General features: G+C 37.5%; 1 protein-coding gene across 6 annotated transcripts in view; it reads left to right on the top strand.

The window, feature by feature from the left end:
- EPRS1 (glutamyl-prolyl-tRNA synthetase 1) overlaps positions 1-16,254 on the top strand; it is a 37,498-nt gene that overhangs the window by 12,495 nt on the left and 8,749 nt on the right. The window contains exons 9-27 of one of the 6 annotated variants that reach the window (XM_064709146.1): positions 212-383; positions 902-1,135; positions 2,166-2,250; positions 2,589-2,648; positions 2,943-2,963; positions 5,053-5,163; positions 6,672-6,808; positions 7,512-7,719; positions 8,140-8,252; positions 8,822-8,939; positions 9,048-9,422; positions 10,283-10,513; positions 11,185-11,433; positions 12,012-12,242; positions 12,593-12,858; positions 13,865-13,916; positions 14,765-14,974; positions 15,106-15,178; positions 15,956-16,035. In XM_064709146.1, the coding sequence (XP_064565216.1) occupies positions 212-383; positions 902-1,135; positions 2,166-2,250; positions 2,589-2,648; positions 2,943-2,963; positions 5,053-5,163; positions 6,672-6,808; positions 7,512-7,719; positions 8,140-8,252; positions 8,822-8,939; positions 9,048-9,422; positions 10,283-10,513; positions 11,185-11,433; positions 12,012-12,242; positions 12,593-12,858; positions 13,865-13,916; positions 14,765-14,974; positions 15,106-15,178; positions 15,956-16,035 (3,026 nt within the window). The remainder of the gene's footprint in view (positions 1-211; positions 384-901; positions 1,136-2,165; positions 2,251-2,588; positions 2,649-2,942; positions 2,964-5,052; positions 5,164-6,671; positions 6,809-7,511; positions 7,720-8,139; positions 8,253-8,821; positions 8,940-9,047; positions 9,423-10,282; positions 10,514-11,184; positions 11,434-12,011; positions 12,243-12,592; positions 12,859-13,864; positions 13,917-14,764; positions 14,975-15,105; positions 15,179-15,955; positions 16,036-16,254) is intronic. The other 5 variants (XM_064709147.1, XM_064709149.1, XM_064709150.1 and 2 more) reach the window with 5 other exon arrangements.

Raw genomic sequence — 16,254 nt, 5'->3', positions numbered from 1 at the left:
GTACACATTTAGACCAGGGCAGTAAACTTGTGTACGTATGAATTCATCACCATTCATTATCACTTAAAAAATTCACAATGTAAAATGTGTGAAAATGAATTCCAGTGTCCAAAGAGGGGATGACTCTGATTTTTCTTACTGCAGTAATAAAACTTGATTCTGTATCAGCTTCCTAATACCTTAGAAAATGGTGTATTTTTGTTGTTCTTAGGTGTTAATAAGAATCTGCAAATGTGGGAAGAAATGAAAAAGGGAACAGAATATGGACAAACTTGTTGTCTACGAGCAAAAATAGATATGAGTAGTAATAATGGATGTATGAGGGATCCAACTCTTTATCGTTGTAAAAACCAGCCTCACCCTCGGACAGGAAGTACCTACAAGTATGTCCACTTTCTGCTTGTGTGGCCTGTAGCTTTTGCTCTTTCCGGGAATTGCATTTACAATTCCTTAGTAAATTTCTTTTAATGCTTGGAACTTGCTAGCATTTTTCAACTAGAATATGTGATGAGTCTCTTGACTTTCTGAAACTTGTGCAAATTACTTTTAAAACCTGTGAGATGGCCATTGTGGTCAACAGTGAATATTATTTCAGTTTTAGTCCTTATATATGTTTGGAAAAAACGTTAGCAGTGTAGGGTTATTTTTTTAGACTTGAATATTAAGGCTGTTATCAGTTCATTTCTTGAAGGCTTTCTTCATCTTAAAATTATATTGCCCTCTGGATCTTTCTGTGGACTATTAGTTGTGTATGTGTTATTTTAGTCTTGATCTGAAAGTTTTCAGGATCATAGGTTAGAAATATTTATAATGCTTGAATATAAACTGCACTGAGTTTAAATGTTTCAGTGGGAGGAAAGTGTTTTGTTCTACCCTGCTAATTAAAGATCTTTTTTGTCAGTGTTTATCCCACATACGACTTTGCCTGCCCCATTGTGGATAGTATTGAAGGTGTCACACATGCACTGAGAACAACTGAATACCATGACAGAGATGAACAATTCTACTGGATTATTGAGGCTCTGGGTATAAGGAAACCATATATATGGGAGTATAGCAGGCTAAACCTCAACAACACTGTGCTCTCCAAGAGAAAGCTCACCTGGTTTGTCAACGAAGGCCTTGTGGATGGATGGTATGTTCCATGGCTGTAGGTTCCCTAAGATTCTTGCGACTGGCACATTCATTTTTGCTTTGGGATAGTTTGAATGAATATTTAAACAATATTAAAGCATATAGATTAATTAAACTGGCTTATATATGTACAATGTGTCTGTTTCCTACTCTGCAGTTGCTGTGTACATACATATTCATGGTCTGTAATAAACATGAGGCAGCTTATTTTTGGACTCTGGCTCTTGCTGTGGGTGGTATTTACATGTTTTCCACTCTTGAGTCATTGGTTGTTGTCATTGGAGTCATTCCTAAACAATGCCAGAAGAGGGCCTGGATTGAAGTGTTTCTGGTCCTGTTGATCTAGTCAAATCCATCCCACTTCTCTCCAACCTGCCCTCACCCTCCTTCTTTCTGTTAATTTTTTCAGATTGATATGATTCCTGCAGACAGTATTTGGTGGACTAGCTGTCTAGTTGTCAGTTGAGTTGGAAGCTTAGATTCCTAGTTTATGCATGGAGCAACTTGGCTAGAGCCAAATTTATCCTTTTTTGTCCCTGCCTGATTTTTTTCCCTAGAGGTGTAGCTGATCTTTATGATGGTCTTTACCTTTCCTTCCCTGAGCCTCTCTGTTAGGTCCTCAGCAAGGTTTGATTCACGTTCCCACCAAATTCAAATGTTACATTGCAGATCAGGCCTTTTTATTTCTTATATAAGAGAAAAAAAAAATCATAGAATTTTATCACTTATATAAAGAGATAGCATTGTCACTTCTTTCCAGCAACATTTTCTGGGTGCCCTTGGAGGGGAAATAATGGATAGGGACATAACTTTTGTCTTGCTAGTTTTTGAGAGACCTAACCTTCACCATACTTTTGGTATGGATAAGAGCTCAGTCATCTCAGTTAGGTGCTTTCACCTAGCTGGGAGCTTAGTGAGTAAAATACATGGAGGCTGTGCCTTTTGTGTGTGGCAGTATTAGTAAAGTTCTTGATAAGTGCAGAATTAGAGAATTTAGTGTATGGCACTAATGGAATACCTTTTTCCACTAGGGATGACCCAAGATTTCCCACTGTCCGTGGTGTCCTGAGAAGGGGCATGACAGTTGAAGGGCTAAAACAGTTTATTGCTGCTCAGGTAGGTATTTTCTTCTCATTCTTTGAATCTCCCTCGATAAGTTTCACAAATTTTTGTGAAGCTTCGCTTAATGTACTTGTTACTGGGAGGTTTCTGCTTTTGAAGCTTTGCTACTTGGACATCTATTGCTTCAACAATGGTAGCACCTGTGAGTAGGTGTTGGCAAAACAGACTTGCAGTTTTCTTACTTGGAGAAGGTTTATTTTGCAAGCTCAAAAACTGTTTTTAATGAAAACAAACCATAGAGAGTTTTCAGTTTAAAGAACTTTGTTTTAAATTAGTCTAAGAGCTAGAATATTTATATTAATGTGGCGTTGATTCGGGTTTTTTTTATCCAGGGCTCCTCTCGATCTGTTGTGAATATGGAGTGGGATAAAATCTGGTCCTTTAACAAAAAGGTATGTGTTTAGTCGGATTTGATGCTACTCCTGATATCCTCTTTCTAGGATATGTAGAGAATCCAGCGTTCATTGGAGTGCTTATCACAACAAGTAGCAGTTGCAGTATGCTGCATCATTTGGCGCACTCTCAGGAAAATGGAATGTCCCCCCCTTCTAACCTGAAGAAGCTCTAATCCTATTGGTTCTCCTATGCCAGTACTTACTTGCCTTCCTTAGTAGTACGGGAAAGGATAATGGTATTAATGCTGTAAATCTGATCTGAAAACTGCATTTCATTTTTCTGCTTTCAAGCTGCGAGCTATCTGTAAGAAGGTATTACTTAATGCTTTTTACCTTAGCATATAGCTTACAGTGCTGTAAGCATATATAGCATAAGCTATCATTTTGCAGCTTCATAGCACAGTCACACTTGCTTGTATAACAGGAGCTCTACAAACCCACTGAAAATGCATTATTCCTAGTTTTCAAAGGCTGCCCACCTTTGGTTTGGCTGATTTGTCAACATAAACACAAATTTTCCCCGATTTGGTTCACGTTGGCCGCGTTTCCTTTCTGTGGCAAAAGGAAGAACGCACTGCGTGCTCTGCCTGGGGAGATCAAGCCAGCACTGCTGGAGTTTCTGACTGAATGGCAAATCAGGAATATTGCATCTTAACATGATGAGTTGCTTTTTGGCAGCAGATGCTTGGACACTATAATAAGGCGATTTGTTTTCATGAGGATTGCATATTTTGTGTGATTGTGGAAACACCTGTTATTTTGCATTGGTATTCCTGCTTGGTTTTGCTTAGATAGTACCCAGATCTGTTCATTTAAATAGTTTTTGCTTGTCTGGCATGTGTCTTTCAATTCTTCATGTATTTTGCATTTGATTTGCTACATACACGTAGGTTTATGAATTGGTTCTTTCTGTTGCTGCATAAATATATTTATGACTAACAACTGATTTGAGGGGAAGAATCCACAATGGACTGTCAAGGCTCATTTTTTTTAAAACTGACTTTTAAAGTGAGTTTCTTAGACCTCTGCTCCTTGTACACCACCATATTTATTAGCCAATTTTATTTACATGTGGCTGTGCAGATTGAAAGCTCTCTGCGGTATGAGAAAAACCAGTTGGCTGCTTACGGGTAATTCTGAGCTCAAAGACTTTATCAGTGTGACAACTCATATTTTATACGCGATCCTGTAATTTTTAGCACCTGACGAGGGATTGCGAGTTTTAATGAATAAAATAAAGAGCCTGGTAATAACACTATAAAATCTGGTCATTTAACTATCAAAATTATGATATTAAATCATATAATACCCCTGCTTTTTGAGATACATACACAAGTCTTTTTTCAAAGTGTATATCTAACATTTAGGTGCCTGACTTCAGGTACTACTAACTAATAAAGTACGTCTTCTTAAAAGTATATCATCATATCACTTTATTATCTAATGTCAAGTAATTAGAAGTGAAATAATTTTCTCAAAAATATAGAAAAATATATTGCTGTGTAGCTTTTCATTTGAGCAGGAATAAACCTGCAAGGAGAGCAAAAATTACTTCATATTAATAAAAGCAGGTGCTTTCCTTTGTGTCAGTTTCCCGTTACCCAGGTAGATCCTGGATATTCCTTTTGGCCTTAGATGACTGCTTTACTTGAATTAGGTATTTAAGTGCTTCTTCTGAACAGTTTGACAAACCAGTATTTCAGAGAAAATACAGCTGCTGTGTTTGATAATGGGCAATAAAAATACAGGAAGACATCCTAGTGGTACCTCTTTCTTGCCAAACTCATGTTGTAGAAATCCAAATGAAGTAAATTTTATGGTATTGCCTTATTATAGTATCTGATGTGTCTGTAATAAAATTGCAGACTTGATTGGTGTCTCCACTGCGGCCAGTTCTGTCACTGATTCTGCTAGAGTACTGGCCTGGAAAATGGGTATGAGATCAGGTCTTGTGCTGCTGGAAAAAGAACAAACTCCACTTAAAAATTATTGCTTTAAATTTAGTTAACTAGAGAAAAAGCGATTCAGATGTAATAGCCTATGTGCACAGTAAAACTGTATCAGAGTACATTTTTTGTGTCTTCACCAAAAGGCATTGGGTCATAATTTTGATTATATTATTATAATTTTGATTACTTCTGCTGTCAGTAGTACCCAATCCAGTTTTTACTCAGAGTATTTTAGTAAAGATTGGAAATTGTGAAGTATTATCACGACTTTCTCACTATTCTGTAGCTTTGGATGAAAGTGACATTAAAGCAAACTTTGAAAAAATGCAGTAACATAAAGAATACCAGTTAATATTCCTTTTTTTTTTTTTTTTGTGGTGATTGTTTTGTAAAGCATCTCATTTTTTTGTCAGTGGCATATATTCATGATGCACCTTATTTGTTTTCTGTAGGTTATAGACCCAGTAGCACCTCGGTATACTGCTTTACTGAAAGATGCAGTGGTCCCAGTAAATATTCCTGAAGCTCAAGAGGAGATGAAAGAAGTGGCTAAACACCCAAAGGTTCTTGCTTTACTCTCTTGATATTCTTGTACTGCAGCTCAGTAAGGTTGGGAAGTACCTTAGCATGAGACAGTCCGGAAGGGGAGTCCTGCATTTAGCTTGCTCAGATAGCTAATCTGATAGAGATCTATCCAAGGGGTACTTTTGTTTTGCCTCAAAATTGTCAAAAACTGTGTAACTGCTAAACATGTTTGCTCTTTTAAGAGGAAACTCTTTTTGTAAATACATGGAGTGCATATAAAAGGTGCTCTAAAAGGCCTCTCTGGGAGTTTTCAGAAGAGTGAGTCATTACAAGTCTGGAATGCTACTCTGCTACTCAAGCTGGTTTTCCTATTGTTTGATGCTAACTTTCACGAGGTTAAATATTAAATTTTATTCAAGCTCTGTTTACTGTATAATACAGTAAACACTCTTTATCCATTAACAGTGAGGTGTTTTTTAAGTGGTTTATAAAATCAGGTTTTATGTGGAGAGGTAACATATTAACTTGTTGATTCTGTCAATCTCTGGATTTTTAATAGGACTTTTAAATTTGTATAGCAAATAGTTCTTATCAAAAGCTAAAGAACTTGCTGATTTGATACTTTTAGTATTCAGTAAACAGAGTAATATCCCTTAATAGGGAAGTATGTTACTGATACAACTCTTTCTTGGTGCTACAAGTAACAAAGATACTTTCCTTTGAGTCAATTGTGCTGAAGCGTCACTAAAAGCATCCCTTAACTTATATACACTTACACTGAGAAATTGGTGAATTTTGCTGAGGCTTTGCTTCATTTCTTTGTTTTGATTTTGTTGCTCTGAGTGCTCCTGTAGCCATTTCTTGTAACTGAGAGTTGGGCATTGGGTTTCCCCTCTTGCCCGTGGCTGATAACAAGGAAACAGGTTTTGAGCAGATGTGAGAGCTGTGACTCTTCAAGGCTCAAAGACACTGAAGTTTGGTCAGATACAAGCCAGCATATTAAAACGTTGATAGTACCAGTAAATGCTTCCTCCAGTATGTAATGAAATAAATACTGACTTAAATAAACAAATAGAAAACTCCTGACCAGCTGAGAAAGTCTGAACTCTCAGCTGTTGGCCTTTTTAGAAAATAGAAGTTTATCTCAATTGTTGAGATACTTTAAAGCTGAATATTTTATAAGTGATGTAGTTCTGGTTTCTGTCTTTACAAATCTATGCAGCTAAAAGAAGGTCCATATATAACCTTATAAAAAAGCAGAAATTAGAGTTCTGAAATTAGTTTTGAAGGGAATTTGCTTAGCAAAATGGGAACTTGAGAAAAAATTTGGGTTTACCTCTGAGATCCTAAAGATTCATGGGCCTTGCAATGGAAATGGAATATGCTGTCAGTGGATTTTTTGGGTGAATTATCAGGGGAATGCAGACAATGCCTGTAAAGAAGAAACTGGAGGGAGCTGTGGAAAAACATTGTAGCTTTGCATTACTGTTATAGTCCATCTTCTGTCTTCATCTGTTGTCTTTGAAATGTAAACCATTATTCACAGAATGCTGATGTTGGGTTGAAGCCTGTGTGGTACAGCTCCAGAGTCCTCATTGAGGGCGCAGATGCAGAGACCCTGGCGGAGGGAGAGGTGGTTACGTTCATAAATTGGGGCAATATCATCATTACCAAATTAAACAGGTAACCTGTACAGTGGCAGATTAAATTTATTTTTGCTTTTCAGCTTTTTGTTGTCTTTTATTTTAACAGGAAGCTTGTAACAGTAAAGAATTAATGGCTGGCAATATATGTCCATTCTATGAGTCTGTGTCTATAAATCTACTTTGAAATATGCCATGAAACTGCATGTTAGCATAGAGTGTATATTGCTGTAGATTCAGGTTGGAAATCATTAGTCAGTCCTGATACTGCATGTCCAGTGCTCTCCATGATTCTGTGGCACTATTGCCACTGTAAAACAGCACTTTCAGACAGACAGAAAAAAAACACCTGGAATGTTAACAACTTTCACCCCATAACAAATACTGCTTTTACATACTGACAAACTAAACCTGTCACAGTTTTAGTTGCACAGCTGTTGAGGTGGGGAAGGGGACCATTTAATGTCATCACGGTATTTTTGAAGTGGTTGTGTTGAGACCGTGCCAGAATGGAGTGAGCTCTGATAGAGAACATAAATATGCAAAGATTTTTCTCCCCATGCTTTTTACTCTATGTTGATATTTAAGACAACAAAATCAATGGAGAACTTAAATGGCAGTGAGTGCACTCTTTCATTTTCTATGATTCACTCTTCAAAATTAACTCTGAACACTTGTTTTTGCAGTATTGAATCAGAACTGATCATTTAGGCTATACCATTATAATTTCTTTTTTCCTGTAGAAATTCAAGTGGAAAAATTGTGTCTATCAATGCCAAGTTGAACTTAGATAATAAGGACTTCAAAAAAACTACTAAGATCACTTGGTTGGCAGAAACTCCACGTGCACCCCTCATCCCAACTGTCTGTGTTAATTATGAGCATCTGATCACTAAGCCTGTTCTAGGTAAAGATGAAGACTTCAAGCAATATATCAACCGAAATAGCAAGGTGAGTTGTATTTTTGTCCCCTTTAATTCCACAAAACTTCATGTTGTTTGGTTTTTTTTGTTTAATACACTGTTTCTAATTGTGGTTTTGAAAATAGAATTGTTTTTTTGTTAAACAGATAAATTATGCTGGTGTATCTAGTTTCTGTGTTTCCATGTAACCTGTCATAATTTCAAAATTAAAATATGACTCTTGTTTATTCTCAGTTGTTACCAGGCTTTTACACATCTGAAAACAATAGTTTGAGTTTTTGTCTTGATACATTCTTATGATGTGGCATCTTCTTGCTAGTATGTGTTCTGCTGTTATTGGAATTACATAACATTTTGACTCTTTGAAAAGGAGGAAATCACCACTATCCTTCTACCACCATTTCTTGCTGTTCCTTTGACGTGGACTGATTTCTTTTAATACTTACAGCAAGAAGAACTGATGCTGGGTGATCCATGCCTTAAGGAGTTAAAAAAAGGAGACATCATACAGCTTCAGAGGAGAGGGTTCTATATTTGTGATCAGCCCTATGAGCCAGTGAGGTAAGTTACCTGAGAATGGCCTAAACAGACTTCACAGAATTTGCTTTAGCTTGTTGTGTTTTAGTGTTTTCACACACACACATTGGTAAGAGTAATGTCATCTGCAAATATTTACTCATTACCATGATCTTTGTGAGGAATGTCTCTGTGGACTGGCATGGCTTTTATTTTTTTATTCCATTCCTGCCTCTTCAAACTGTCTTAAGCCAAGTATGTGGTACTTGAGGTCCAGCTAACCTGGATTTGGTAATGAGGTCATGGTTTTGTTGTGACTTGGAGTATAGAAATTAAATAGCGGTGCTACAGGATAAAACAGGCATTTTTCCAATTAGGGTATGCACATGCTACTTAATTGTAACACTTTCTTAGCAAGCTATTGGGCGCATGTAAGAGGAATCATTGCAGATCCCCAGTTATGGAAATGTAGATAATTACAGCTGTATATCAGAGATAAACTTGCAGTTGTGTGAAAGCATCTTTTAGAAAGAGTGGCCCATTTGTTTCAACAAATGTTTCATATTTATCTTTTATTTCCTTTACTGTTGTGTTTTCTATAAATCTTTTTATAGTCCATACAGCTGTAAAGATGCCCCATGTATTTTGATTTACATCCCCGATGGACACACTAAAGAAATGCCAACATCTGGGTCCAAAGAGAAGACCAAAGCTGAAACTGCAAAGAAAGAGGTAAACTAGTGGTTTAGGAAAGTACCATAAAATGTGTGTGTGTATACTATACATCTCTTTCTGTACGAGATTACATGCTGAATACTTGGCTTTTTTTTTTTTTTTAAGGCAAGTTCAGCTGTAAAAGGAAAATCTGCTCCAGCTGTTGGTCATACCTCTACTCCAGCCTGTGCTGAGTCATCTGAAGGTCACTTGATCATCTACAACAAGGTGGCTGCACAGGGTGATGTAGTTCGTGACTTGAAAGCTAAGAAGGCAGCAAAGGAAGATATTGATAAAGCTGTGAAACAACTGCTGGCCTTGAAGGCAGAATACAAGGAGAAGACAGGCCAGGAGTATAAGCCAGGAAATCCTCCAGTATCTGGAACTGCACAGTCATCAAAACCTGAGACCCCTGGTACCTTGGACAGTAAAGCCCTGTATGATAAAGTAGCAGAACAAGGAGAAGTGGTCCGAAAACTGAAAGCTGAGAAAGCATCTAAGGTGAGGATCAAAATAATCCTGTGGTTTTGTCTGAGTTTGCATAGCCCATTGTTCTCTCTCTGTGGAGGTGAATGGGTGCTTATGGATCCAGAGATTTTGTAGTAGTCATCATTTGGACTGGACTCTGTTCTGTCAAGACTTGTGTTTTCCAAAACTCATTTCTTCAGTTAGTTTTGTATGACCAAGTTTGTATTGGTGAATTCCCATATTTCTTGGGCTGGTGCTCTGAAACATGGACCAAATTTACCCAACAGCAAGAGTTGATTAACTATCCAAATCAAGTCCTTGGGATTTAAATGCCTTGGCAATTCTTCATTTCTTTAACTCAGTATGGTCAAATTATGTGACTTCACAGGATTGAATTGTTGCTGTTTAGACCTTGAAACAAAGCTCCAAAACCAGAAAGATCCAAATGCCACAGATGTTTTTGAGACTCTTCCTGTCTGTAACTGTACATAGCAAACATAGCTACTATTAGCTGTGTTATTTTCTTTCTTTTTAATGCAGCGCAAGAAGAGAAGGAAAATAACATAGTTTGCCCAGTGGTTAAATAATGTTGATAGTAGTAGTATCTTGATGGCACTATAAAATCGAAATAAATGAGAAAACCTAAATGAATTCATTGTTACAATTTTACTTAGGACAGTTAGGGTTGTACATCCCTTAAGAGGAGCTACTTTGTTAAAATAGGAAATTAGTAGAGAAAACTTCTCTGAATAACTCCACTAAGTACTTAAAAAACTGAATAGGTGCACATAAACTGCAGGTCTTTTAATGAAAGTATTTATGGTATTCTTGAGAATCTTACGTTTCTATATCTTTGTTCCTCCTTCTTTCTGTCCCTTCCTTTCTTCTTTCAGGATGAGATAGGTGCTGCTGTGGAAGTCCTTTTATCACTAAAGGCAGAATACAAACGACAGACAGGCCAGGAGTACAAGCCTGGAAGCCCACCTGTGGCCTTTGTCCCTCCTCAGTGTTCTCCTGTTCCCACTCCTCCATCCCCATGTCCAGTAGACAGCAAGGCTCTGTACAGCAGAGTAGCTCACCAAGGAGATGTGGTCCGCAAGCTCAAATCGGAGAAAGCTTCAAAGGTGTTCTACCTGTGCATACTTCTGAGTGGAACAGTGTCTTCATTTTAGGCTAAAACCCAATGGCAGGTTTTGTGAAATTTGAGGAGCAGAATTTCTAAGCTAGTTCCATGAAGTGCTTTCCCAAATTCTCTTGAGCTGATGATATGGCTGGCTGCATGAGTTATGTGTTAGTGCATGGAAAATAAATAAGTTCTTTTTTAGTCATACAAGATAAGTGAAGCAGAATATAGGCAGTAACTTGAAAGAAGGGCTGTAACTTGGAGGCAGAATGGCAGCAATAAATTTGGGAATTACCTGATCATGACCAAAGAACCATTATTTATTCAGAGTCTGTATATTTGCTGCTGCTCTCCAGTGTGCAGCTCATGGACTGCTATAACTGGAGAGGACTAAGTCACCTAAATGGGAGGCTTTTATGGCACAGAAATCAGCCCTTACCTACACTACCTGATTTGGTCCTTTGGTATACGACTTGTAGGTATTCTGGCTAAAAAGTTTTACTACAGAACTTAGTAATAACAGCTTATACTCACAGGATAGCTCTAGAAGTTTTATTGCAACAGCTGTGTTAGTGCCATTCCAGTAATTTGTGTTATCTCAGCTATTGTGTTACACCTCTACCCTTATTTCTACCCTTATCTGCAACTGCTGTTTCTTCTCTCTTGCTTCAGGAACAAATAGATGAGGCTGTGAAAATTCTTTTAAACCTAAAAGCAGAATATAAACAAAAGACAGGTCAAGAGTACAAGCCTGGAAATCCACCCTCAACGCCTCCTTGTCTATCTTCCACTGCACTTCCATCTCCTGTCTGCTGCAGTAACTTGGCAAGCTGTAGCTTAGTGGATGGCAAAGCACTTTATGATACTGTAGCTGAGCAAGGGGAAGTGGTTCGCAGACTCAAGGCAGAGAAAGCTTCCAAGGTACAACGGGCGTTAGAGTGAGCAATTGCAATTGTAATCACATTTGGCCACTGGGGGGAAATCTTTCACCAAGTAGTGATCAAGCCTCCCCTATGTCCAGGTCATGCATGCTCTGATAATGCCAAGCAGAACTGTTCTGGTGCTGGATACTTTCCTGACTCAGATATACAAAGTCAAACTTAACCTCTCATATCTAGGTGAATAGGCACGAGCATGGCAGATATTGACCCTGCAGAAGTATTTAATGTATTTTACTATCCCTTGCTGTATTTTGGACGAGTGACTGTTCAACTATCCCGCGTGCTGCAGCAATAGCCAGACCTTTCCAAGTGAGACAGATTCAGTGGTGGTTGTGGAAAAGAACACAAGACAAACCTGCAGCTTTTTAGGTGCTTCTGGGGGGCAGGGGGGTTTCTGCCTGTATTTCCACCTTGCAAAATTAGTTTTGGTGTTGGGTTGGTTTTGGGGGGCTTTTTTGTTGGTTGTTTAGGTTGGTTTCATAGCCTGGTAATCAATGCTTCTGGCCAGTTCTCTCTTTAATTCTCACCAGTAAATCTTGCTATTTGTCCTCTACACAGGATCAAATAGACCAAGCAGTAAAACTCCTCCTTTCTCTGAAAGCTGACTACAAGGAAAAGACTGGGCAGGAGTACAAGCCAGGACAACCACTAGCAGCTCAGGGGACTTTGCCTCAGACATCAAACACGTTACCCAGTGGTCCAGACACTCCTGAAGCTAAAGCCCTGTTTAGCAAAGTAGCTCTTCAAGGAGATGAAGTTAGGAAATTAAAAGCAGAAAAAGCAGACAAGGTAATAACATATACACTGTAGTGTAGAAATGTAATATATGTATTTAAATCTATGTATTTAATCTTTGAAATTCAGTGTGATTATGGGAATTCAAAATGTAAAAAAATTTCCACCTTTAAAATAGGCAGCATTTGAATTCTGAGATCTGAAACATTCTTTTTAAATTAAATATGCTGTCAGGTATGATCCTATAAAATGTAAGCACATTAAAGTAAGTACTGGCTTATGCAGATTTTTCTGCCAAAGGTCAGTGAATGTCCATAAAGCCATATAGATTTTTTTTTTTTTTTTTATATAGAGCTATATTATTCCAGTGATTTCTCTATAATTTTCTACTTTTTTTCTTCAAGGAAAAGATAGATGTGGCTGTTAAAGAACTTCTTCAATTGAAGGCCCAGTATAAGTCTGTTGCAGGAGTTGACTATAAACCAGTGTCTGCTAGTGGTGTAGATGACAAAGACAAAAAGAAGAAAGAGAAGGAGAACAAGTCTGAAAAGCAGAGTAAGCAACAGAAGCATAATGATGGCCCCAAAAAAGAACCTTTGCAAGGACAGAGTGGGAATGAGCGCTCCTCAGATGGATCAGGAGAGGGCCAAGGCCCGAAGAAACAAACCAGGTAAAGATGCAATCTCTAATCTTATTGGATAGAACCATCAACTGTCTACCTCTGCTCAGATTTAGAGTGTGATACATTTCTCATTTCACTTGAAGGTGGGGACATTTGTAAAATAACTGTATTGATTTTCATCTTCAGGATTGAGCCAAAAGCAAGTTACCAAAGTTTACTTAGTGTCAGTTGTGCCTCAGCATCCTGTATTGTTACTGTCACTGGGAATTTTTTGTGCTTATTATTTGCTTCTGTAAATGTGCTGCTGTGTCTTGCTGAAAGTTTAGAGGTCTTTTTACAGCATGTATTATGCATCACTATGTATTTACTGTTTCATATACATAAACAATATATTAGAGACAAGAGATGTGGTTATTTTGTATAGAAATAATGCCAGAAAAAATGCATTTCCCTCCTTGAAAACTTCTCTGTTTGTAGAGATGTAAAACCTTTACTGTTGTGTTCTATCATTTGAATCTGGTGAGTTTAACCTTCTTTAGAATCCTGTAGGTTTTTTGGTTGTCCTTATTTTGAGGTAGGGTCAGTTTGCTGTCTCAAACAGTGTGACTGACCATTCACATGAATGGTGAATTGAGTTGCAGGTCTTTCCTGAAATTTTAGCTACTGGCTAGGTAGGAAATGTTTAAAATAAAGAGTAAAACAGCTTACACACAGGTTTGGTTAATCTTAGGTTCTTACTGGACTGCTTACTGGTAGTTGGGTTTTTTAATGTGTTGCTGTGAAGTTCTTTGATACAGCCATAGTGAGAATTGGAAGTATTCAAACCATACTAAATAATTGGAACTGTTCATTAAATATTTAATATTAATATTCTTGTTAGCATAAGGAAATACTAGCAACTCCCACCAGCCAAAACTTAGCCTTTTGATGTAAAACTAAAACATTCTCTTCCACCTTATTATTCCATACCTCCTGCCCCAAAAGAGAAGAGAAAGAAAAGGGTTAGGATAAGTTTCTTGGCTAAATGCTGAATGGTTCTTTTGTCATACCATAGGCTGGGTCTAGAAGCTAAAAAAGAAGAAAATCTTTCAGAGTGGTTCTCTCAGGTAAGTGCACATCAGTTTGATTTGATTGTTTCATTTTGTTATAAATCAATTTGTGTTTGGGATTTGCATCTTTCTGTTTGAGTTTCTTTTTTTTTTTTCATTACAATGCAAAGTATTTGCTCTTTTCTATGTCTTATGTTATCATGGTCTTAAATAGAAATGCCTTGGAGTGAAGACCTGAATAAATTTATTAAGCTGTAAAAAGGGTGAGTGTTAACCACCCAACCTTATTAAATATAATACATATGGTTTCCTTGTTTCATACCTGAATTCCTCTTTTGTTAAGAGTAAAAAACTTAGTTGAAATTACAGGAATTTCACAGACTTGAAAGTTTTATTTCAGCTCCAGGTGATGCATAACAGAAGCAAATATCTGTTGATACTTAACAATTTTGCTGGCTTGCGAGATTGAAAACAAGCCAGGTCGAGATGATTAGTTTTGATTAGTCTTGTTATGAGAGACTGCAAGTAGCTCTCAGTGGTGTACATTTCCTGTCAGTAGTATAATTTTTGCCTGTACTCCAAGAAATAAAAGTCTCTTCTGACATGAGCTAGAGACATTTCTTACACAAGTGCAGGTTTTTTTGTTCCTGGAAAGCAGCTATAGTCTCTTACTTGGGTTCATGAAATTCAGTTTTAGTTAAGTGTTTACAGTATTCAGACCTATTATTAAGCTTAGTGTTCCTGGTTAACCTTCTCTAGGTAACACAAATGACCCTATCTTAGCTGCTAACAATTTGAGCGGTTTTAAGTAGGAGATTCTCTTGAGTTGCATGACACACACTTGAATTACTGAATGTTCTCTGTGCACAAACTGAAACTTCAGCCTCTGATTAATCTTTTGCAAGGTGATCACAAAATCAGAGATGATTGAATACTACGATGTCAGTGGCTGTTACATTCTTCGTCCTTGGGCTCATGCTATTTGGGAAGCCATCAAAGACTTCTTTGATGCAGAGATCAAGAAACTTGGAGTGGAAAACTGCTACTTCCCCATGTTTGTGTCCCAGGCTGCCTTAGAGACGGAGAAGTCTCATATTGCTGACTTTGCTCCTGAGGTACACTTCAACATTTCATTTTAATCTGACTGCAAGAAAACCCAACCATCTAGACTGCAGCTGGGTATAAAGTAAGTTTGGGGTTAGAGGATATTTTCACAAACTTGTTTTTTATTTTCTCCTTTTTTTAGGTTGCTTGGGTCACAAGATCTGGGAAAACAGAACTGGCTGAACCAATTGCTATACGTCCCACAAGTGAAACAGGTGAGTCTCTTTTCATGTAGTTTGGCTGTAAACTTATGTGTGAAGTTCTGTGTAGAGTGTAGCTGGTAGACAGAAGAGTCCTTTCTGAAAAGTGGAAGCCCCCATTTTTCAGAATGTTTTCTGTAACTCCTTTGGAAAAGTTCTTAATCTTGTTGCTGCTCATAGCAAATCCACATTATATGTTCTTTAAATAGACATTTTTAGGAAATGCATACTTTTTCAGGATTTTTTTTTGTTACTATCCCGAAGACTGACTTCCTTTGTCTGGAAACACATTTGATTATTTGGTTTATATTGTTTATAAGAAATTTTTTTCAACTCATAATTCACTTCAGTTTTGCATGTGTTTTGACTGTAACTGGTCCTCTGAGTAATTTAAACAAGCATTTTAAGACCTAAGGCTGGATGAGTTTTTAATTGAGTCAGGTGTAGCATAGCATCCTGAAATCTTGAGGTCAGGGAGTTCCTATTTGTGAGCCCAGGTGTATTTCCCATACTGTAAGCCAGCAATTCAAGCCCAGTGTCATTAAATAATAAGCTTTGGATTGTACTTTGACCAGCAGCAACCAAGCTCTATTGCAGAGACTTGGGATGAAGTGGAAGTACTCTGATGAAAATATTATGTATTAAGACAAAAAAAAAATCTGTGTTAAAGGAACTGAAACATGAAAGCATGATTCTCACAGCAGAGAATGTTAAGCTTATATGTAGCAAAAGGAAAAGTTTGACATAAATGTCTTTATTGTGTGGAGACTCAAAGCTGCTTTCTTTTTACAGTAATGTATCCTTCCTATGCAAAGTGGGTGCAGTCACACAGGGATCTTCCTATCAAGCTTAATCAGTGGTGCAGTGTTGTGGTATGTGTACACAATTCCTGAGTACCTCTTCTTATCACAAGTGCAGTGTAGGACAGTTATTCTCTGTGGGCTTGGCATGATCATAATGATCACAGCACATATTTCAAAGCAAAATTGTTACCGTGGTTTATAGGATATGTTTTTCTCAGTGTTTCTAATAAAACATTCTTTATCAATGTATGTGGTTGATTGTATTAAGTAGAAATATGACTAGTTGGC

The sequence above is a fragment of the Zonotrichia leucophrys genome, chromosome 3 (assembly GCF_028769735.1).
Source record: "Zonotrichia leucophrys gambelii isolate GWCS_2022_RI chromosome 3, RI_Zleu_2.0, whole genome shotgun sequence".
In the NCBI taxonomy this organism is placed as follows: domain Eukaryota; kingdom Metazoa; phylum Chordata; class Aves; order Passeriformes; family Passerellidae; genus Zonotrichia; species Zonotrichia leucophrys.
The sequence above is the reverse complement of the archived record's forward strand: the minus strand, read 5'-3'. Positions and strand labels throughout refer to the sequence as shown.